At 34.4% G+C, this 26,092-nt stretch overlaps 1 protein-coding gene across 6 annotated transcripts in view; it reads right to left on the bottom strand.

Annotated features, from left to right (window-relative positions):
* CCSER1 (coiled-coil serine rich protein 1) overlaps nt 1–26,092 on the bottom strand; it is a 562,640-nt gene that overhangs the window by 111,897 nt on the left and 424,651 nt on the right. For 3 of the 6 annotated variants that reach the window (XM_085545025.1, XM_085545028.1, XM_085545031.1), the window contains exon 10: nt 15,036–15,081. The exons of the other annotated variants lie outside the window; for them this stretch is intronic. In XM_085545025.1, coding sequence (XP_085401151.1) covers nt 15,036–15,081 — 46 coding nt within the window. The remainder of the gene's footprint in view (nt 1–15,035; nt 15,082–26,092) is intronic. 6 annotated transcript variants of the gene reach the window in all.

Below are 26,092 nucleotides of genomic sequence, written 5' to 3'. Positions count from 1 at the left end.
ATTATAATGATCTGTGGAATAGCACTTCAATTTCCAGCAAAGGCAATAAAACTAAGCAACCAAATGTTCACATTGAGAAAATTGTAGTTTATATTTCTATACACTTAAGTTTATAATCAACTTAAAATATTTAAAGCAAAATCTAAATCTCTGAAGCTACCTGTTTAAAATTAAATAAATAAAGCAAAATTAAAAAAAATAAAAAAATAAATATGGGGGATAAAAAAGTGCTGTTCAAGTTTGCCTAGAGCACAAAGACACATTCAATACTTTTGATGTCAGGAGATCAAGGTGAAACCAGCATGCAATATTACAAAAGCCTTTGCACAATCTGTTTTGGAAATAAGATTGTAATAAATCTGTCTAGTTTTACAGATTTACATTTGTACTACTGATTTCAGCTGGAAGTATAGAGCCACCTGATGTTGTCCTTCAAAGATCTGACTGCATGCTATTCTGTTTACCAATGAGAAAAATGTTTATCATGGCTGATGATCAATGAGAGGAGGTTCCTTTTTAAACTTGGCCCAAAAATATTTCAAGTGGAAAACAGACATGCTTGCTAATACGATATAGAGGGTTGCCAGTATTCATGTGGAAAAAAACCAAACAAACAAATGAACAAACAAAAACAAAACAGTTCTCAAAGGTATTTTTACCAGAAGAGAATAGAAGGTGATCCTAATGTCTGTCTTCACACTCACAAGGTCTACATCCCAGGCAGCTTTCAGGTTGACTTTATGAGCTTTAGATAAACATTTTAAGCTACTTGGGCAGAACTCAAATTTGCATAAATCTTGGTAAATGGAGTGAGGCAGTTAGCTGCAGCGTGAAGTTAAACATGCACCTTGTCTTCTTTTTTTCTTTGGGAAAAAAAAACCCAAAACAAAAACCATTGACCCGCTTTATACCTCACCAGCTATTTCCTTGAGTCAAAAGATTTGACCTTGCCAAAAAAGATAGCTGTGTAGTCAAAAGCACATCTACACAGAACTGGAGTGAAGAGAATGAAAAGTGAATTTATTCAGAATAAGATAATCATAACTAACTGGCATTGAATGCTTTTCTCTGATGTAACTCATGTTCTGAAACAATTCTTCTGATGCCATAGAAGTTCTCATGATTACTAGAACAGGAACTAGGAACTAACTTCTTTTGCGACTATTTTTTATTAATTGCACTTCTTTCTCCTAGTGCTTTCTAAAACAACTCAGTCTAACAGGAAACACAATAATGAAAACTTGGAAATTTAATTGTTCAACAAAACATACTTAAACATAAACATTTTTTTTTTTTTTCCAAACTGTAGAAACTGATGCTGTATTTTGTACTGATATTATAATTTGGCATTTTGATATTTTATCTTTGTTTTTACCACTGATACAGAATGTTTAGCACATAATAAGTAATTTCATTGAATGCATTAATGTCAAGTTGTTCCAAAAGGAAGTAAAAACAGCAATTATGTGTCATTTTGAAAGCTCTTGGTAAGGCTAGTGGGGTGAAAGAGTGGAAGCAAACGGTCAATTACTCAGAGAATATTTTGCATTCTAATTTTTTCCTTACTTTCCTTCTTATAAGGTCACTGGCCCAATACATCCTCATTTTCTGATCAAACTGAACTACTTTGAAACACAGCTTATGGTAAATTTTAATGTATTTTGTTCCAGACTTCTTTCATTCAGTTTCAAGTTAATATATTATCACAAACTAGATGCTTTATTCCAAACAAAACTCTTTTGAGTACTTGCATAAATACGTATTATGAATATAAATGAAAAGTCTTCTAAAAGTGGTAGATGTTTTCATTGGTATATAATTTTTAATAAGCTACACATTTATGTGGAAATTAAAAAATAAATGTTATTGCATTTTGTGCTCTGATACTGCGCCTCTATAGAGATTCTGACCATTTCTGGGGACTTTACAACAATGCAGAAGGAACAGGTTCTGTCCACAGTTCATGCTGCAAAGCACAGATGCTCAAAGAGTACTACAGTCATGAGGTGACCAGTATGGGATGTCGAGTATCACACCAATATGAACACAACCCTCTTGGCAATATAAAATTAATTTAATTCACTCCAAATTATTCAGAAAACAACAAAAATTCACAAAATTAAAACAAAATAAACTATCGGATCATTTCAAGAATCAGTTTCTACTTTAATTTGTGGGCATACTCTGCAGTCAGACCCTACTCACAATCCACATACTGGTTGCTAACTACTGAAAATATACTGTATTTCAATGGCACAGTGGAGAGAGCGAGTTTTAAAAATCCTTTTGTTCTGTTACATAACCTAGATGAGTTGACCCAGGAGCCAAGACTGCAGTAATATGATGGCACAGTTTAAGTTACTTTAAAATGCAATTGATAAGCATACTTAGGCTTAGGAAATATGTTTTCTTCACTAATAGAATGGCTCCAGATAGCCATCAGTGCCCTTTCAGAAAGGCTTAGTTGTTTCACTTAAGGTTTAGCCAGAGAAAGAAAAGGGTGAAAGAAAAGAAAGTACCTAAACTGTAATTATTTAATACTTCATCCTTATATGTGTAGAAAACATCATTTAGTTTTAAATTCCTAATCTTCACTCAGATTTGCTGTTTTTTTTTTTTTAAGCAATATTAACTTAATTGGCTGAAAGAGATTAGAAAGTACTTAGAATTAAGCTAAGCAATAAAAAGCAGTTCAATTTAGGATACTGTCAGTGTCACAATTGCAGAGGTTTGGGGTTAGAGTTCACATATTCTCACTGAGATACTGCCATCAAAGGCTTGTAACTTCAAAATTTTATTAGAAAGTCAGTATTAGAAAGGTGATTCCACCTCTGAGATGAGCCCTTTGTAACTTCAACATTTATCCCATTTGTGGTTTCCTACATCCAAACAACTCAGTTATTTTCTAGGTTACACTTTTTAACAAGAAGTAGAACATAGGACTATAATATGTCTTTTTTTTCCCTCACAAATATAATTGAAAGCACTCCAAACTATATTGATAATACCAGCAAGTAAACATAGATATTTAAGAACTAACATTTGTAAAATAGCAAAGGACTAGAAGGCCTAAAAATGGCTCATTACTTTCTACATCAGTCCTTTTCATAATTCAGACAAACCTGTACAGACCATAGAGGACTGATTTTATTTTATTTTATTTTTTCCCCCAATTGGCTCTTTGATTGTTTTACTTCTACAACTTCTTCTACAACAAGCATTAAATAAAAATCACAGTAGGAAAAACTGAATGTGGATAGGGACTCCACATCATCAGTTATCATAACATTTATTTAAATCATATAGTAACCAGTTCATATTATTTAGGCTAAAGATTAGATGGGACATATAACTGTTCATGATTCTTTATTATGGTTTCCTAAGGAGAAGTTAGCAGACTGCCTTTGTAGTAAATCTGGCCACAAAAATCTGGATGTAGCAGAAGCAGTTTTGTTGAATCTCCTGGTATTTCATTTCAAATCAACACAGGGAGCGTAACATTTATCCTGTGTATCTGAAACAAGACCTCATAGCTACTAAGAGTGACATCTAGATCATGAGGATCAACATATGCAAATCCCTTAGTGGGATCAGAATGTTAATTCCTACATGTCAAATTGTTTGCTTTCAGCTGCTTTAAGTACACCATCCATCAAACATAAATTACAGCATATAATTGCCTTCTGCGTGTTATTTAAAGGAAAAAAAAAAAAAAAAAAGGCAAAACAATCTTTGATTAGTTACAAAATAAATATACTATGCTTTCTTTCATGATTTTCCACCTCACTCAGGAATCGGGCTAACTGCTTTAAAAGTATATTTGAAGAATTGTAACAATATAGTGTCTTACCCTGTAATTATTTAATTAAGTTCTCCCAGTGAATCTTTGTTCCATGACAATTTAAGCTCATTAGAAAATTACATTACTAACTCTCTTTCTGTAGCGGTTCCTTTTGTACATTATAGCTCAATGTAAATGCAAAGGATCAGTAGCAAGCCATCCTATGCTTATGGCAATGAAATGCACATGTGGCACACTGAAGAACTCAGTAGTTTTCCTTCACAAAGGAATTAATACTGCAGGGCATTTTTCATGCTATTGTTTTATTCCATATGACTTACTGCACAAATTGCAATTAAATTTATTACGATGAATTTTTGGTGAAGGCAAAATAAACAGTAAAATATCCAGATGTTATTCCTATTTTAGTATGTGACTGTTTGAAGTCCCTTTAAAGATATCTGAGATACTTATACAATTATACTGTCATAAACACGATATTTCATGTCACACTGAATAAACAATAAAATGGGACAGGGAAGACTGACAGCTAGGGAGCTGAGTGTTACAGATCCTGAATCTCTGCATTCTGTGCATCTCAAACTCAGCCACATGGGGGTAGCAGGAAAAAGAGAGGGGAGGGGAGGGGAGAAAGAAGGTACTACTTTTTTTTTTTTTTTTTTTTTACATCTTCACCAGTGTTATGGTAAAGTTTAATCACATTGTTCTCATGCAAGTGTAGGTGTCACTTTATCTTGCTTTAATTAAATCAGCTTCTTTTGCTACAATAAGTGACTACTGTATTCTTGTGTAAGGTCATGAATGCGTCACCAAAATGAAAAAATGTTGTGTACTTAAAATTGAAAATATTGGAATGATATTTCCATTATACTCCAAAGAATAAATGACTAAATACATGTTAGACATGTTAGATAACACATTTTAAATATAACTGGCAATTTATGAAAGATTACTACTGCTGAAAGAAAACTACATGTGCTTGCCTCTAAGTGGCAGAAGCCCAGCTTCACCATCTTTTGCACAATACAGTTATATTTCATTATTTGAAATTTCCCAGCCAAGAAATGTGAATAGGCCAGACAGAACTTTTTAGCTGAGCTTTCTCTCACTGAATCCAGTATATTCATACCTCCATGTCATTAACCAGGAAAGAGGTGATATAGTCAATCAAGATAAAAAAATAAGCAGACTGTAATTTTGCTTACAGCCATAAACTGGCAAGCAAGAATATTATATGCAGGCACAAACATACATGGCATAGTTGAGGGCTATCATATAGAACCAGGAGACAGGAGAACCAGTTCATACTAAATCACCCAAAGCTCACTCTTCACCATGCAAATCTTCCCTTTCTCAAAGCCAGCTCTGTTGTACAGAAAGAAGGCAAAAAAAGAAAATTTTCTTTGCCTTCCAATATACAACTAGGATATTACTATTCAGTTCCTTCAGCTAGTTGTTACTATAGAGGATAAGATTTTCATTGTCAAAGCCTGTGATTATAAAACAAGTAATAAAATCCCAGTATATATTTTTTATACATGACAGAGTTTATTTTTACAATTAACTGTTATGTCTGTTCTCTTCGGAAGTGTAGACCTTTAAATTCCAAGAGATGAGACGCACATGCAAGCACCAAAAAAGTGTCAGCTATTTTTTAAATAAAAATCTGGAACTAGTAAAGTTTTTATAATGTACTACTTTCACAGCATAATTAAGGCAATTATTAGCATTTTGGAGAGAAACGATGTAAAAATTATTGCCTCTTTACAGAAAAGCTGGACAAGAGTTTGTCGTAAGTGCAACTTTAATTCTATTTTCTTATAACAAATGCTTGAAATGTGTTGAAAATATCTAGCATGTATTTAACTCCCAACAATAGATGACTAACAAAGAAGATAAATATCTCTCATTCTTTTTCTGTGTTCGAGCAGTATGACCAAATAACAATAATTAATTGACTTCTATAGTAAAGCAGCATATAATCTCCAGATATTTGAAATGAGTGAGTGAAAAGCAGGAAAGCTAATTACAAAAATGACTGAAAAAGAAGTGAATTCGAATAAACGAAAAGTTGATTTGTTCAACTACTACTTATATTGCTATTTAAAACTGCTCAATGACAAGTGTTTATTTTTAACAGACTATATTGCATTATTTGTATTTACAGTGCATATGGGTGAACTTCCTTCATCACATTAAAAAGAACAGTTCCACTTAGTGCTCTGTGAAGCATATAAAATCCACAGATTTCATAGCCTAAATGAACAACATAAAGGAAAAATTGGAATAACAGAATGAATCATTTGTCTATCTTCTTTCTAGGAAGATATGTACTGTAATGTTGTGTGAGGGAGAAAAGGTGCACTTCCAAACAAGCATGTGTAGCATAGAAAAATTAAGGAAGTTATTTAAACTTGTAACTCTTTTCAATCACCTGAAGTAAAATGCCCATTATTTCTGCTTTTTCTACTGCTGGTAAAATGCCGAAGTGATTGCAATAATCACACACACTTAATTTTAGAAGGAAAATCTAGGAAAAAAAGAAAAGAAAAAAAAGAAAAAAAGAAAAATAAAAGCCTTCTATACTAGGACTTCTTTAAAAGCAGTACTTATTACCTATCCAATGGATTTAAATGCAATACAGAAAAGTGTTAATAGTTCAGTAGAAAGAATGACAAGTAACATCACTCATAAATCAGCCTATCGACGTCTGCAATTATGTGGAAGCAAAACATGTTCATGATAAGTCTAGTAATGCATTCAACAAAGAGTAGTATGCCAATAAAAGTAGTTTCATAGAATTTCTCCACTACCCTACTACTGTACCCTGGTGGGAATGGCTTGAAAATGTTTTACTATTGACCAGCCGATTAAGCCACTCAGTAATTTAATAGCTGTCTTCAGCTGATCCAAATTTCATTACTCCTCGGAAGATATAACTAGTGACCAAAATAATGAAAGCAAAAGTTTTTAATTTAACTGTGCTTGAAACAAAAGTGCTATTATCTATTACAATAATTAATCTAAAAACAAATACGAGTTTCCATAATTGCAAATACAGATTGTCACTAAAGATAACTAAGATGTACATGCATAGGTTGCAAGTCCTCATCGTAAAATGAAGTTGTAATTCTCATACTGATAGCATGATTGTAGATAACTTGGAGAGCATGGCTGAATATTTGATTTAGTTTAAATTCTACCTGCAACTGTTTTGCTTAAGTTAGTTCCAGCATCCACAAGAGAATTAGTACCTGAAGCCATGAAGTCTCCAATACTGAAAGATCCTGAGAAAGAACCTTTTAGTTGAAGCTTTTGCATTTTTTTTACAGCATGTAATATCTACTGTTCATGCTCACCATAAGGCATTCTTTTTCAATAGTTTATTTCATTGGAAGATTAAGCTTAAATTTGAATATCTATAAAACCTACTACCCTGCTACATTCATTAGTGAGGTAGAGTATCAATTTTCTGCAAGTCATTTTCCTTCCTTTTCCCAAAACTTTCCTTTTATAAACAATAACTATGCAATCATCAGGATACTTACAATAAAGGAACAACTAAGCTATAGGAGGAAAAATTTTCCAAAGGAATATTTAACAATATGCAATTGGAAAATATGTATTGTAATTATCATAGAAGAGAAGGTAATTCTCTAGAGAAAGAGAAGGATTTTCCTGTGGAGAATTTTAGGAACAGAAGCAATATTACTGTGCTCAGGGGAGGACATACTGAATGAGGCAGATTATTCTACAGACAAAGCATGACACACACGTAGCCAGACAACTCATTACATTTCTCAAATAATTTTAAGAGAATCACTGTCAGCTTTTAGACAATTCACTAATAAGAAATAGGATGGCTTTGACAGGTAATTAATTAAGAATAAATGAATTACTGGGTTTACTTCTGATGGAGATCTATCAGAGACTCAATTTCACTACTCAAAATAGAGTCAGGTAAATAATTTACTCTTTAATTTGAAGCCTGAATTAAAAAGATCAGGTCAATCAGAAATATTTTGGTAAGCTTAAAATGAAATATTACTTCAGCTGAAGTATTCTTTAACACATTAACCTTACTTTTAGGTTGAAAAAAATGCATCATCCTAGTGAACAAACTCCTAGAATACAGAATAATATCCATTTTGTACCTGCTATGCTGTGACTTACAGCCTCTGTCCCTTGTCTAATTGCCTGGTGTATCAAGAAGAGCAACTCTCAAGCAAATAGTAAGCTGTCATAAACCAAAAATATAGTTAAGAGCCATGTTTTATAGATATAAATTCTAAAAGTCTCACACACTCCCACAGACAGTAACATAGACCAGACTGCAAGAAAAAAGACCAATTTGTAATTTCAATTGTGTAAATTCAGAGATGTTGGAGGATGAGCTGTCTTGCAAAACTTCATTTTCTTCGGAAAAAAAAAAAAAAAAGGGAAAGCAGGTTACAAAAATAAGTAACCACAAATGACCAGTAGAAAAGAGTTTCATGCAGGAAAAACAAAGCAAAACAAAACAAAACAAAAACAACAACAAACAAACAAACAAAAAAAACCCAACAACTTGCATAACACAAAACTGTGTTTTATGGGTGTTTGAAAGAATTTTAAAAATATATATAATTACGGCTATTTGAGGTCTTTTGAATTATTTGAAGTAGCTTAAGAAGCTCATAGAAGAAGGCTTTTTTATTAATTTTGTAGTTCATCAGAACTAATTTCATAAGTCTGTCTAATTTGTATGCATTCTCTCTAGTTTTCATTTTTTAACTTTATAAAGAAGTATAAAAGACTGTACCTCCTTCTTCCATACTGTAAGGGCAGTGAAAGCAGAAACAACAAACAGAGCAAGCAAATCCTCAGCTTCAGCTTCTGTATTTAACTTTCCCTTGATTAAGGTGTAATCAAGTCCATGAATGCAAAGCATATATATATTTTTAAGGAGAAATCACACTTTCACTTTAATCATGGAAATTAATAAAAAAAGACAAATAAAAACCAAATGCTGTGCAATAACATTAGATTATTATTTCTGTTCTACATCTACACTACATGTTTTTGGGGCAGGTTCCAAATTTGCTTAAATGAAATCTCTAGTCCCCAAAGTTTTAAAATAATCACTGCAAAAAAGAACTTCAACTGTGCTAGTCCTTGTTTCCATGGAAACAGAAACAAAAGTAGAAGCTGCCATTAAAAGAATTAGAATTCTCTTCCACAAATGAAAGACTTAAACATAATAATATATTAATCAATCTATTGTCAGAATATGTATTTTCTCATTTTGCAAAAATGGAGCATGACCTTACATCCACCGGAGGTAAGAGGAGTACAGCTTGAAATTACAACAGAATAAGCCTAAGTAAGAATACATTACAGTGTTAAAAAAATCTCATCAAAAGCCTACTCAGTCAAATGGATAATTTTCTAATTAATTTTAACATTTAACTTACAAAGAGAATCTCAGATGTGTTCATTTTTACAAATATTTTACAAATATAAAAAATTATAAGGCAAAAATTTAAAACAATAAATACTAAGAATTATTAATATTTACATGATTTACATTACTCTTCCTTAATGCTTTGATAATGAGTTGAATGATTAAAAATCTTTTCCCAATATCTATACTCCAGACACACCGTAACTGAATGCTGGACATCACCCTGGCATAAATCAAAACTTCTATGGGATTTAAAATCTACATATTTTATGACAAATAGAACACCTAAACAGCTTCAGATTTTCTGCTTCTGTTGCAACTTTCCTTCACGATTTATTGTTTTCAATTTACATTTTTCTAAGAACTGACTAAAACTGATAAAATAAAATACAGACATCTTCAAAAGTTAATTCTTTATATTCTATTTACCTAATTATTTACATTACTGTCCTCAAAACTTTTCATTTGAATGTATGTGGTCAAATCCCTTAAATTCTCCTGAAGCCCCTCCTTCCACATAGTTGACTAAACTGATCAAAGTTGTCTTGGTCAATTTTCCTGTATAAAAACCCATTTCATATGTCAGAGTTAAGGTGAAGATATTAACAGTACTTCAGACTAAAACTCAAGTAACTGATAACAGCCTTACTGTAGACTTGGAGACCTACCACTCAAATTGGCAACCCCACATCACATTGAGACATCTTACATTTTCATTTTCTTAGATGTTTATTACACTGCTAAATTTGCTATGTGGCCTATGGGTGGCAGTGGGTGTGGGCTGGGCCCTTCCATGAGAGACAAAACATGCCAGTTTCCCAGCATCACAACTATCATCTTCATTTTCACCACCAAGCTGACCAAATATCATGATAGCTGGCAATTACATCATTACACTTGTTTCATAACTGAAATGATCTATTCTGAGAATTTAAGTCTTTTAATTTCCATTATCTTAACAAAACCAGCAACACAACAGAGCTGCATTAAAAATACTGATATTTATACTTGTTCCAAGGTTGGAGATTAATACATTAAAATGTCATTTATCAAGAAACGAAGAATTTCACTTCCACGAGTTTTTATTTCAGTTCTCCTTACCAGTAAATTCAGTAAATTCTGCATTGTATGAAATATCCTGGCGAAAGGTTAGTTTATCTGTCTAAGATTTTGGTACTTTTTATCATTAGAAGGTACAAAATTCTTTAGATATAATACTGCTATTTCAAGTGTCTGATCCAATTTGTTCTGTCTGTAAAGTTGATTGTCAGGTACCACATAGCTGTATTGATTTTTCTTTTCTTTTTTTAGTTTCTACTTTATTTCATCAAACATCTATTACAGAAAGGCTCTCTCTCTGTCTATGTATTCCTTTTCATTTTATTCTTCTGAGTAGTGTCTAGTATTTTTATTTCCCCACATTACAGATCTATGATAACACATTTAAAAACTACTGCCCACTATTGCCCTCCTCTGGCAGTTGCTTATAGTGGGTAGACATTTTAGGTGAAACAAGGAAAACATTTGAAATAAAGTTGTCTTGATACAAAGTACCACAGACATAACAAAATTAAAGCTTTATAATCTGGTTCAAGGTGTACCAGCTTAATTTAGTGGCTTACCAGAGGATATGAAGTTGAAACTCTAATATGTGGCCTTGAAGGAGAAAAATGCAGTTAAAAAGGAGTTTAAATGAACTGTGGTTTTCACACATCCTCATATGCTACAATGACTGCAATCCATACTCCCCTGAGCATGTGGGGCAGGAAGTAGAAGAAGTGGGTGGGGGAAGGCCTTTGCAGTTCTCACTGCTCTACTTTGTGGTCAGTAACAGGCAATAAGGCAATGAAGTACATTTATTTCATAGAATCACAGAATCATGGAATCACCAAGGTTGGAAAAGACATAGAAGATCATCCAGTCCAACCATATTTCCTTAAACTTCATCTGTTTTGCCTGTGATAGTGACTGCTGAGTGATATATCCATATATCCTTATCTATCCTTATTTCAATACTTAAGTGGTTTTGTTTGTTTGTTTCTTGTTGTTATTTTGTGGTTTTTTGTCATCACATTTCCTTCCCCTGTAGCTTGAGAAGGGGGAGAGAAAGAGTGGTATGGTGCAGTTTAGCTAATTATCAGTTTAAAAGCACGTTATCCACAAAGGAACAAGACAGAATATTAAAGCTCTCTTACCTGAGGGTAACTATGCTGTTCCTCTGCCCCAAAGTCTGGAACTGCATTTTGTTTTGATACAGAATTTTTTTCAGTTGCAATAATAGTTTGTGTGTTTTGCTTTCATGTTAGTATTACAGAAATGAGAAAAGCTGGATCATATTGCTCCCATTATGATCTTCTGATAATATCTATATTCATTTTGGACTCCCCATTCACTTTATCTTCTGTCATTGCACCTTATTTCCTTGCTAATTACAGGCTTTCTCAGTTAGTTTAGATTGTAAGATCTTTTAATTCCACCTTTTTCATCTTCTGTGTAAAAAAGAAACTAAGTCACAGACCATTGCATTTCAAATGGCAAAGTTTTATCTTTTGGTAAAGAGCCTTAACTCCAATACTGGAATTCTTTAGTTATCCTTTTACTCTATCTGTGTTCTAGTTTCGGATGGGACAGTTTTGATTTTTATTGTTTTTTAACTTTTATTTTCTCTTAATTATGTCTGGGATGATGCAATGTTTTAGCTGTGGGAGAAAAACAATGCTGATAACACAGTGACATTTTTGCTGTTGTTGAGCAGTGATTTCACTGAGCTATGGATGTTTCAACTTCTTGTATTGCTCTACCAGAAAAAGGGGATAAATAGCAATTACCCAAGGGGTCTCAAGGAGCAGGGAGGGGAAGAAAACAGGACAGCTAGCCTAAAACTGGCCAGAGGGGATACTTCACATGACATTATGTGAAAAAAATCACAAATCCATGGGGATATGGCCAGGGGAGCAGCAGCAGCTGCTTGGAGATTGGAGGGAGGTAAGCAATTGCTAGTGCATCACTTGGTTTGTAAATAAATGTATTTTTACTACTATTATTTTCCTTTTCCTTTTCTGTCTTAGTAAATAGTGTTTTATCTCACTACTATTTTATGTCTTTTGTTTTTACTCTGATTCCCTCCTCCATCCTATTGAGAGGGGGCAGCATGAGAATGACTGTGGAGCTGAGCTGCTCCCAGGATATAATCCATAACAGCTGAGGTGTCCCCTCAAAAGCAGCATGTTGCTATTTGAAAATATTATCTAAACAGTTCTTAGTCTCAACCACTCATTATTTTACCACATTTCACCAGCAACTGCTATAGACCCTGGGCTACAAGAGGAGATGTCACAACACAGCACTACTACAGATGGTACTTGACGTCTTTGACACTTTCAGATGCCCAGAAGTGACTCTCAGCACTACCACCAAACATCATCTACCTTTGCCTACAAGGCAATTAAAAGCTACCAGCAGTTACAAGTCTCCAGCAGATTAAAAAACCTTGCACAAACCTGGGTAAAATTAATATTGTTTACTGCAGTGGATTGAAAGGTCACTGACAACATCAACAAGAAAATAAACCATAGCCTACTTTTAAATTTCTGCATGATAGTACACTGTATTTGGCTCAGCAGTGTTTTCCAGGCATCATCATCTCATGCTTTTGTATGTAAACAATTAATGTTCAATGCTTTTTGAAGACCAGAGAAATTGCCACCAATGGCTAAAATATGAGATTTTACACAACATATTTATAGCTCTGTATCTTCACTGCTTTCCAGTACACATAGAAACAGAAAATAGCTGTCTGAAGTAACTTTTTTTCCTTCCCTAATGTTATGGATCTCCTCACACATATGCTTCTTTTGCTTCCCAGTCAAGGCACTGTCACACTCTATGTAAGCAGTTCTAAACCTACATCTCCACTTTCACCATTATGATGACATTAATTTTATCTTTATTTCATAATCTGATATTACTTCATTGGACCGACCACTCTTTCCTACCTATTCATCTGTGTATTTATTTAATTAAAACAACTGTTATCCAGTCTTCTTCATTTGCATTACTGTTACGCATCTTTATTCCCCCAAACCACTACCTGGATTTTTCCGCATCTTCTGTCCTTTCCACACAATCCCTTATGCTCAAATCTCAGACATTTCATCAGGTGATATTTCATCACTCAAGCAAAGATAAGCAAAGATACTATGCAAGAAAGGAAGATGTTAACAGTAACATCAGGTAAAGCATGTTATAACATAGGTATACTTCCAAAGTATTCAATAATCTTTAAAATGCATAAGACAGCAGTGAATTTGGCTAAATGAAAGTAAAGCAGACAGCAGCTCAAATTTTCAACTGAGCAGAGCACTAAGTAACTGTCATATACATCAGATAAAAAAAAAATCAAAACAAAACTTCAGCATTGCTTTTCTGAAGGACAAGATTTACATTCAGTGAGAATACTTAAGTCTCTCCACTATACCTTAAATAACTATAATAGAAACACATTTATACATCATGAAAAGTATTTCAGTTTGAGATTTCACTTTTTCTCCCCTTAGATATATCCAGAAGAATAGAACAGCTAAGATAAGTGCATGAAAGAAAGGACAGTGATATACAGAGCATACTTTTAGTTACTTTTGTAAGACTCACATTCATAGACAAATATTACATGTTTCCTATATACATACCAGAGCAGCATTGGTGAATTTATGCAAGCAACACATTTCAAGACTGCCAACAACAAAGCACTGTTCAAGCCGCACTGTATTTTATGAATAAGCCTGCAATGTTACATTGTGATGGAAGTATTTGACATTCAGTGGTGTGATGCAGAGAAATAGTAATTATTATAATGCAGTGCATGACTGTAGCTTATTATATGTATATGGAAGACACCAGTGTCTTTAGGATGGACATTCAACTCAAGCTAGGAGGAGAGAGACAGAAACAGACCCAAGGAACGTACGTCCTTGTCTCAAAGTCTGATGGTACTGTGAGCATCTAAATGTTCACTGTACACACTTAAACACGCACACTGTTAAAGAAGCAGAGAAATCAACTTGAGTTAGAACATGTTTCCTTTTTTAAATCACATCTGTGATTTCTTGCTTATTACTATTATGATTTTATAAGGGGAGAATGGGGGAGGAAATGCAAGGATGGGGACAATTGAGTTTTGTTTTTGTTTTCCCAAAGAAATAATAACTACTGTCAACACTTCCAAGGAATTTAAGGAAAAAATAAAGGAGATTCCTCAGTGAAAGTCCTCTATCAGCCCCCAGAGTTGGGGTTCTTTAAATCAATTAGAACAAATATAAATACATATAGTCTTACTAACACCTGCCTTACACCATATTGCTTGATTTTCCACTTAGTTTAAGATCCGGATTTTATTTTATTTATTTTTTATTTGTTTTGCACAACTGAAAGATTAATTTGAAGAATGTGAAAGAGATATTCTTTGGTTTCAACAATGCTATTCATTATGGAAACATAAATTGGAATATTATACTTATTCCCCTCCAGACTTTGAGTCATTATGGTATTTTATTCCCTTCTTTCAACACTATAGTGCATAGCACAGCCCCAGTTTACAATGTGTTGGACAAAACACAGCAAAGAAATAAAGGAGTCAACAGAAGCTTTTAGCTACAAGCACGTTACAGGCAATATGCAACACCAGCGGTTGAATATTGACCTCAGGGCATTAACTCTATATTGGCATGCCATGCTACAGCACATGAACACATAGTCATCTTTACAACACAGAGCGGAATTCAAGAGACTCACATAATTGCCTGCGAGAAGGTACAGGAGCACTTCCAAAGGCTGTGCCCTGTAAATAAAACACTTTTTTTTTTTTCTTTTTTTCTTTTGGGGGGTGGGGAAGCAAAGGATGTCGGATTAACAGCAGCAGTAGATGAAAAAAATGACAAGACATGAAGAAAATGAAAGCACTGAAATGAAATAGAGACTGTTTAGAGAAAAGAGCTTGTTATTCCTGAAGAGCTGCAGTTTCTACTTTCAGACAAACAGAAATTATATTTGAAAATGTTGTATGAGTAATCCACCCATCAGTGGACACAAGGAGACAAAAATAAATAAATAAATAAATAAAAAGGAAAATAAATGAGAAGGAGACTAAAGATAAGGCAAAAGTATCTGGATAAGACAGACATGCTCACAGTTATCAGAAATGATTAAATTTGATGGAAAGAACAATAAATAGAATATATATTAGAGTGGATTCCATTACAAACAAACAAACCAAAAAAAAAAAAAAAAAGAAGAAGAAGAAAAAAGAATGCTTAATTACACCAATGCCTTAGATGATAAGGTAAAGTATATTTCAGACAGGTAGGAGAGTAAATACAGTGCAATTTTTCTCCTGTCACTTCCTTAATGTCATCACTCCATAATTACATAACAGGAACTCACTGGGCACATTTGATGACAGTTGACTAGAAGCAGCTTTATTAAATCCCTGATCAATAGATGTAGCGTGCCTTTTCAGTAGAGCTATGCCTTCTGTGTACCATGCCAGTATTTGTGACATAGCTCTGAAATACCAACTGTGCACATAAGAAAAGTTTAAGTTGGATGCCAAGCAAGTCATACAGGTTTGGGTCCCGTAAAAAAGCCTCTTTCCTTTGTGATGCCCTGTCCATATCAACTCTGTAAAACAAGCCAGGAAAAATGAACTAAAATGAGAAAGAGATTAAGAAAGGGACAAGATAAAAGAGAAACTCTAGCATATAATATTTGAAAAGCAGCATGAAAATAAACAATGCTGTCTCATTTGGAATCTGGATCATCTTACAGAGCTTTGCTTTGAGGCTATGTCCAATGTTGCGCTTTTCTCACTGTATAAATGGGTACTCTAATCATTTGGACTGGGTAATCAATGGTGACTAATTACAACACTAATTAGGTTGTATTTATTGCCTAAAATGTAAAAAGAAAAAATCAAACACATGAAGCTTATGAAACTTGAGTGGACTCTGACTTTGTTTTAAGTCACATTGACTTCCACTGACCTTTTGAATTCCAGGCTGATAAGCATTTACCTAGTGCTAGGCACTAGTTTTTTGAGGTCACTTTATGTTTCAGAACTTAAAAAATTATGTTTTCCTTTAACTGAGAAGAGTAAAGCACACATACCTCTATCTAACAAGCCCCACAGAGAAATTACTTGTAATGTAATGCTCCGCGTATCATATTATTTAATGAAAATCAAAATTAGAAGGATTAATCACCACAGCTCACAACACATGGGCCATATGCAATGCTGTATAAGTTTGCAGATGCCAATCATGTCACCACATCCCGAGTTTGTCACTCAGTGACTAACTCCTTCCCACAACTGTAGGAATAAATAATAGCCATCACAATCAGTAGTCCAAGTGGCAGGTGGAGGTTAACTTGTGCTGGTGCACCAGAAGAACAGTAACTGCCTTCCTGGTTTCCCAGTGCTCCCTAAATCTTTTTGAAAGACAATACAGCTATTTGAAATGTTAAGAAACTGCATAAAGACAAAAGCTTTGAAAAATAGACACTGCACGAGGGCATAACGGCTTCTTCACTATGTCAACTATGTTAATCTGTTTGCTTAAAGACAGATTTCTAGTAAAACTCAGGTATGCAGTGGTAGACCATAATACATTATTCACATAAACTGCATAGGAAGAATGTTTTCTGTTTCTCGTTACACTATGTATGTTAAGATTCCAGAGTTATTTCTAGGAACTCAAACAACTAAGGCATTCATTACTGAAACACTTTTTTTTTACATATTAATTTAATCTTTCTAAAAGCTTTCAATTCATTATTTAAAGACACATAAAAAACAAGAAGTACAAATTAAACCAGTCTGAAAACGGTTAACTGAATGCTTGCTCCTTAGCCAGCAGCACTTATTTTCTGTGTGCTGAATGTATGCACTGCACCATTTATTCACAAAAAAATCAAAGGTAAAACATTTAAATAATTTCATTTTATAAAATCCACCAGCCAAAGCACTGGGAGTTTTATTATTATTCACTGTTAGTTGCTGTTATCATTACTGAAAATAACTAAATAATGTATTCTGAATGACATGTCCTTTGAAAAGCAAAATGCCAATGCAACTGACTGCATTACTTTTTCATCTTTATAATCTCCAGAGTGAAAGGCTTTCCAGGGGGAAAATGCTTCTATTTTTTATCCAGAGGTGCTTCTACTTTCTCCAACTTGCTCGTACAGAAATTTGTGCTATCCTTTGGTACAATCTGGTGCAATGAGAAGGAGCATTTTCAAAACCACAGCAAGTTTGACATTCTCAGTGGACAGTTCAAGTTCTGCTGGCACTGCTCAACACTTTTAATCACACATGGCTTATTTTTCTGCTCTGTGTACTGAATTTTTTCATCCTAAAGGTGTTTGTGCTTCCATAATAACTTCAGGGGCAAATACTGTACTTAATAATTTTTCCAAGCGTTGTGTGATTCCTGTAAACGTATGGCTTTAAGCAGGGATAAGATAAGGCTACTAAAAAGGTGAAGTATTGCAGATGACTAGTTATCTTGTTACTACAATTAATGATCTCTAAAAGTTAGCACAGTCATCTGATGCATCTAAGTAGCTAATCCTTCACAAAATTTTAATTCAGACATCGCTTACAAAGTAACACATATTGTTATTAGTATACAGTCAAATTTCACTGTTCATTCTGCTTGGCATCTTCCCTTAGTACTGCAGCACACTTCTGATAGGACTCTAATGTATGCTAAGCATTTACAAACACACTAAATATATGGACCTTGTTTACATTTAAAATGTTTTTAAACTTCTATTAGAAGGTACACAAAACATTCTAATTGCAGCAATTTCTTAACCTTAATTATGGAAACGTATACAGCAGAGGTGTAGATTCACTGTCTCAGGATCACTGTGCAAACACTGTGTTTTGTTTGTTTTCATTGATAACTCTTTCTATCATCCTGAGGTCATTAAATATTTAAATCTTAAAATCCCAGCCAGTCTATGCTGTCATCAGTGATAAGCAGGAAAACTGTATCTTTTTAATTACATTTTAATTGTATTTTTTACTGTTCCTAGCCACTTCCATGAGTTCTGAAGGCATCTTTCACCTAACATATATAAACTACATTGCTCTTTGCTAATTCACTCCACAAAATCAAAGACTGATGGGCAGGAATCTCTGGGTCCATCAGGCCCATCCCCTCCACAGGGGTTCCTTGGCCGGGTGGCCACATCCAAGCAATTTCTGAGTATCTCCAAGGAAGAGACTCTTCCGCCTCTCCAAGCAATGTGCCAATGCTCCATCACCCACAGTTAAGTGTTCCCCAACGTTTGGACAGAACTCCCTATTCTCATCTATGGTTGTTGCTGCTTGTCCTGTCATTTAACATGAATTAAGTTTAAAAATACATATATATATATTCTCAATTTTGTTAAGTACATTATGTTCCCCCCCAAAAAAGAACATCAGAACAAGTTAATGAGCACCAAAAGCTACGCTTCATCAGTGGCCCATTAATGGGCCAGTGTGGTGAAACCGAACATGAAGTCTGAGTTCAAAAAGCTACTGAAAGGATGGTACGAAAATGAATAGCACCCACATTTCATCCTTGAATATGCAGGTGAGAAGAAAGCAGTCATCAATATCTGAAAATGTATTGCTCAGCAGACAAGAAAAAATTAGTCAAGACCTGGGAACCCTTTGACAGCAGTGGAATGATGAGGGAAATACAGTTTTTAGGACTGCTTTGCACGTAAACACAGTATATTGAGAAAATCTACTCAGGTGCCCTCTTAAATCTTGTAGCAAAAACAAACAAACAAACAAACAAAAACAAAAACCCACAACAACAACAAACAACAACAAAACAAACAAACAAACAAACAAACAAAAAAACCCCACAACAACCAAGAACACCCCAAACATTTGGATTTCACCAACCTAGGAGAAGCAGAGCTTATGCTCTAGTCTTTCCAGACAACTCAGACAACATTTTCTACACATAAATGCAAACCAAATTCAGACACTTGTTTAGAATTAAAAAACCAAAACACTACAAAACACAAAACAAAACCAGAAGAACAACAAGAATATTCATTACTTTATATTTGCCACAGGATCAGATGTTGAAATAATCAGCTAGCTTGCTTACTCATGCTTAGTATAGATTTCAAGCAGGCTCCCTATGTGAAATCCTGCCTTTGAAGGCAGGATAAAGACTAGGTAACTTTTCTACACATTTGTGTGCACTTGTAACTCAGTGCTCCAGTCTAGACACACTGTTATTCTGCTAAATTTCTTTCACTCAGTCACTTGTAACTTTCTTTTCACTAAACATTCAGTAATGCAATCAGAAAATCACAGAACTCAGTTCTTCTAGAAATTGTAACTGATTTTTAATCTTTTTCAATGTGAGAGTGTGATGCAGATTTCATCAGAAGTCATAGTTAAATACCCAAAGAAACCGCCAGTGTATTCAGCAAGGGAATCTGATTTCAGTTATCACCACCACTTTTATTTCTTACATTGAACAAATCAATTCCTGAAAATTGCTCAGTCACCAAAAAACACCATCCAGTTGGTTTGCAACTGTAGCTATTCTGGGACAAATGCAGCAAGGAAGTCCAAGCGAAAAGTAGTCAAAGTGTAACCTATTCAACAAAGCCAAACATCTAAGAATATATATTTGACTGCTATTTCAGTGAAGCCCGGACTCTGATGTAATGAGTTCACCTGTTACTATATCCATGCTGACTGAAGTCCTCTGAGCTCACCTTCAGCAACCTGGAAGTCTAAGTACTACAATAAATATACAAATGATCAAATTATTTCAGCAGATCTGAATACTCTCTCTCTGTAGTATAACTACACATATATAGCTATTCTTTTTTTGTTGCTTTCTATGAATAATCTCCACAAAAACACATATTGACAAGGGACTAAACAATGCTATAAGATAAGAGATCACTCACTACCCATCAAAACAATGTCTTTTTTCCCCTCAATAAATGCCTCTTTTCTCTTACAGCACAAACCCACTTCTAACGTAGTTAACAAATATTCTAGTAAAAATGAACAAACCAATGGATTATTTTCACAGTGTCTACTTCTGGTTGACAATATTTTCACTAAGTAGAAATGCATAATAATGTTCAGAAAAAGAATATGCAGATGTTTCTCATCATGGAAAGGAGATCAATAATTCAAAATATTTCAGAGCACTCCTGAGAATAAAATGCACAGGTGTATGTGACAGGTTATACTGAAGTCTCAGTTACTCCCACATAAGCAATATTCAACTGATCTCATGAGAGTTCTGAAAGGTAATGGATGTCAACATATGATGGCATATCACTATTATTATATACAATTGCTCAGAGAGAGAAACACTAGATGGATCACTATTACTTTGTCTTGTAAGGATAGAACTTGATTTTTTCATAAACAGTAAATACTGAAGTGGGAAACCTTGCTCTGATAGAACTGCTTTCACTCATATCACGCAAAGCTAGTTGAGTATATCGGTGAAACAGTGCTCCGTTCAGTGTAGTAAATCCAGAAAAGGCTGGCTTTTCCAGTCCAATATAATGCTTAAATGTTGTTGATTTTTAAAAAAAAAAATAAATTCCAATACAATGACATTAGTACATTACAGTATCATGGCATCATAATGCCAGACACTTAGTCATTAACAAGTTTTTAACAACTGGATTTATGTGTCCCTCTTGATAAAAGTATTACCTCTTCCATCTGCATTTAAGAAGTAGCTTGTAATATCCATGTGGTTCTCTATTCAACTCTTTACCCTTTAGTGTTAATTTCCCACCTGTTATTCTTCTGTATGTGAGATGCCTGTTGTTGGTTCCTTCATTTCAAGCCATGAAAGTTAATTAAAACACTGTTATTCAGCCTTCCACCTCTCATTTTAAAAATTTCCCATTTAAAATTTTAAGTAATGAGATTGTTTGTACATATAAACAGTTTATTTGCTTTCTTCAGACAGCAAAGGTGTTAAAGGAAAGCAGAAAAATAAAAGGGGGTGGGTAGGAATTCTTACTTTGAAATCGTCAGAATTAGAAAATGCTAGGAAAAAAAAAATATATATATATATAGTACTCCCTTTCACAAGCAATTGTTTACATCTTAATCTCTTTTATAGCATTATCTAACTTTAATAACAACTAATATCCAGCCTTTACAATGAAAAACTACTTAGCGTTTGTGTCTTTCCTTGTATTAGATTTCAGATTACAGTGTGTTTTGCCTTAAACAAAGAAATAAAAAAATAATATTTTTGTCCTACAGTGAGCTGAAATACTACATGGCCTTTGCACAATTCCAAAATATTTCAAGCAATGCTCAATAGAAGATGATAGCATGGAAATCTCCCTTTTTTTATTTTTCTTTCTATGCCAAGTATGGACAAAATTAGAAAAAGAAATAGCCAGAAGAGCAAATGCAGCTTCACAGTCTACATATATAGATAAATATGATCCTACACCTACAAATATCTTTCAACTGAGGTTACAGCTCAATAAGGAAGACATATTTCCATCTTAAAGTTATCAGTAAATATTTTACTAGCAGTCTGTTGGCACATTTTCAACTCTGAATCAACATTTACATGCACTTTTCAGCAATCTGCTTCCACTTATAAGTGAAAGATCCTAAAATATACCTTCACACTAGAGTTTGGATTGCAATATCATAAGGCCAAACTACCCAAGCTGCCATTAGATCTACGTGCAATGCTCAAGGTAGGCAGTAATAGTCTGTGTACCTAAAGTGACAGCAATAGCTACCTTACGAGATAGCAATAGGATCAGTGTTTTGAATCAATAATCCAACTAACGCTGTACGATTAGCTTTAATTTCTTAATTGGATGCTTCTTTGCAACTATCTTCCTAGAAACAACAACAATCTGCTCAAATTGCTTCACTGATAGTGCTTCTATTTTAGGGCTGTGTGCTGGAAATTGAGGCTGAAACTGCTGGACAGTCTCAGAGATTAGACAGCTTTCACCACTTGTTCTCACCAGCCTTCTGTTTTTTCAACAGTCACCATTCCTCTGACAGTCTCATCTTGTCTGATGACATATATCAGTAATGTTGCTATGAACATCCACTCTTTTTCTGCTTGTACCTGTTTTTTAACTATGTTATCCAGTTCTGCACAGGAAAGTTCTGCCACTGGTTGCATGCATGAAAGATCCCATTAAAAACAAAGAGAGAAATTCATTGTATTACACAGCAAGTCAGTTTAGTGTATACAAGGACAATTAGAAACCTGCCATATAGTAAATTGTCACATACATCAGATGCATCACAGATAAACAAAGTACCAAAAGATTTTATTTAAGGCCTGAAAAATGCTTCTTGCTGATATTACATAGAGGATGATAGATGTCTTACGTAGACACAGGCACCTCACCACCTCTAGGGGCATGCTAACATTGCATGTGTGGTGGGTATCATTCCTGATCTGAACCATGAGCCTCAGTACAACCTCTGTGGGTTAATTCAATAGAGTTGAGCAATACAGATAATGATTCTAAGATATGGTTCCAAAGGGGTTGTTTTTTTGAAGACTGGTCCTATTTACCCCTAAATTACACCCCACTTCAATCATAGGAAAACTTTCATTTGATTCAAAGGGAGACAAAAAGGTAAATGATTCTGTTTGTGAAGTTAAATCTTTTAGCTTTCTATTTTTAACTGCTGTTGCTTCTGTCTACATAATTCTCTGTCATCATATACAGAATATACATACAAATACAAGCAGTTTTCAGACACTTTATTAAACAAAACATGCACATGCAGTTCTATGCATATCCTATCAACTGAAAAAATCACACAATCAGCATCATTCTGTTTTGAAAAGACTTTCAATTGCTCACCTAGCCCTTCCTCCTGCTTAAAGCGAGGTCAACAATGGGTTTCAATTTAATCCATCGCTAAACTAAAAATTCAATACAGATAAGACATGAGACCATTGGAGATCATATCTAGATCAGAGTATAATGCTGCAGTAAGTGTTTGCATAAAGTTAAACTGAATAACCAGGGAATCACATTCCAGTTTTAACTTAGAATCAAAACCTAAGGCCAGAGAATACACTTACTGACACCTCAGCTCATGTTCCACTACAGCTCATTTATCTCTAAAAAAATCCTCCCATTCTTTCATTAAGAAAATGGTATTAATGGTGATATATATATATACCAGTGAACAATGGGCATGTCAAACCCCATACTTTTCTCCCTATTGCAAATTCCATCATGTGGTTGGCCATATTAAATAAATACTTCTACAGATCTACACATTATTTTATGTTGCAGTGTCTGTCCGAAATATTCCACCAAGGCAAATTGCTTTTCTTATTTTTAAGGGATAAAGAAGAAGTTTGAACTTGATATTTAATTTAATGAATAGTCTATTATGGAACTTTGGTACTAGATTTTCTGACTTTTTTTGTTTTGCATTAATTTCACCTAAGCTCACTGAGTGAGCTCTCCTGAGTGATACAGGATTTGATTTTTTTTTTTTTTTTTTGCATGTAATAAATAATCTTTTCACATTAGACCTTTTATCATAGCATTTCAATAGCATCTTAGCTGTTGAAGGACTTAACACAACCTTAAAAGAACACAACCTTAAACAATGGCTGCAGGGAATCACACTGTTAGTAATCTGTATGATATTACTACCTTAGTATTTCTGTTACTTCTTGATTTAATATTTTCTCCAGTGGTGACAGCTGGGACACCTTTCAGAAACAGTTTCTCCATTCCATTTAGTTTTGTACCTTCTTCAGAATTCTTATACGGATAATATGCTGAACTACTCTATCTCTTCTACTGAAGTACTTTCAAATGCCTTGTTACTACTGTAACACACTCTGAATACAACTCAGTCCCTTACCTTTATTCTTTATCAGATGCACTAATGTGTTGTTCTTGTATATTTCCCTAAGAACAAAATACCACATGCCTCACATAAAGGCATAACAAAACCTAATTTGGCTACAAGCATTTCTTCCTCCCAACTGTGAATTAATACTTTAATACAGATGGCTCTAACCAAGTATGTCTCTATAATGGGCGACAAAGGAAAAAGCACAAGATGTGTCAAGGAAAAAAAAATAAATGTCCAAAGGTACTGGGGATAAGAAAAAACAAAACAAAAAAAAAATCAACCATATCACGTATTTTTTCTAGCAGCAATGCACTCCCAATTGGAGAAGCTATGGATGAAGCTACAAAACAGTCTGCAAAGGAGAAGTACATGATATCTTTGACCCTGCAGCAACCCCAACAGTCAAATAAAATGAAGAATGAGTACTGAATGGCTGTAGCTCAGAATTTCACCTGTTTTCTACTTTCTTGTGCTTTACTAACAGGTGAGGCCACCATCTCAGGTCTTGCATGCAATTCCAGGGAGAACCTAGTTTTTGTCCAGGTAGGAGGAGGAGGAGGACTGACTCACAGCACCGGATCACCACTTCAACACAAATCTTTACCTGCTTCATTTGAATAGTTCTGTGTTTAGCTAGTTAAAAAGTGCCAAAACCAATTAGTGAATAAAGATGTGGCTACAGTATCAGCATCTAATTTCCCAATTAGTAATAATTGCTGAAACACCTGCCATAAAACAAATACATGTAGACTGGAGGTCTCTGAAATGTACTTTAAAGCAAAGTTTGTAAACTGATCTTTACTAGGATAATGAAAGAAAAAAGTGCCAGTTCTGTTTTTCCTTCTATCAAACAAATAAAGCACTATTTATTTTTTAAGAAGTCCAAAGAATGTGTTCTAAAGTCCTAAACTAATTAACTATGCTGTGCTTAGAGATTCCCAAGCAAGAAAAATTCCAGATGGCAGTCAGTTACAATGAAGAGTAATACAATGAACACAATATTGAAATACCACCTGTAAGATGCAAATGTTCTGATTCTCAGAGGAAAAGGCAAAGCTACAGTAAACAACGATGAAATCCAAACAGTTCATAGACCTACACACACTCAAGCATTTAGGCACAGGAGAACCTCGTGAGGTTCAACAAATCTAAGTATAAGGTCTTGCACCTGAGTTGCAATCCTTATTGTGAGTACAACCTGAGGAATGTACGGATAGAGCCAAATGGACCTGGGGGTACTGGTGGTTGACAAGGTTATCAGGCGCCAGCAGCATGCCCCTGCAGACAGAAAGCCAACCATGTCCTGAGCTGAATCCAAAGCATGACCAGCAGCTCAAGGGAGGTAATCCTGTCCCTCCACTACATGCTGGTGAGAGCAGGCTCTGAGCAGCCTGTTCAAACTGTAGATGTAGAATCACTGAATCACAGTATATCACAGTGTCAATATCCCTCCTAATTGTAGAGGAATTGGCTTAGATGACCTTGAACTCAAACGATTCTATGAGATCAAGCAAGATTCAAATGATCAAAGTCATTTTCCTACATCTTATTATGTTCTGATGACATAGAATAATAATCACACTCCTAAGTACATTCTCAGACATGCTGAATTTATAATGATGTGACTAATGCAATGGAAATGTGTGACCATTACAAACTAATGTCTGTGAATCATTTCTGAAATACACGTAAATATGGGCAACAAGCAACCATTGAGAAAACAGAAAAGGAGATTTTTGGAATATTTCCCACATAAGTCTGTACCCAGACTTTTTTTTTTTTAATTTTTTTTTTTTTTTAAGCTTCAAAACCATTATTAACTCAATTAGATCAAGCTCTAACAGATTTCAAAAGAGGTTGCTGGGAAAATAAACTGCACATTGAGATTTCTGGGGTTATCTACTGAAATGAT

This window comes from Coturnix japonica, chromosome 4 (genome assembly GCF_054131305.1).
Source record: "Coturnix japonica strain WE chromosome 4, WE-NBRP24, whole genome shotgun sequence".
NCBI lineage: Eukaryota > Metazoa > Chordata > Aves > Galliformes > Phasianidae > Coturnix > Coturnix japonica.
Note: the sequence above shows the minus strand (reverse complement) of the source record. Positions and strands in the feature narration are given on the sequence as shown.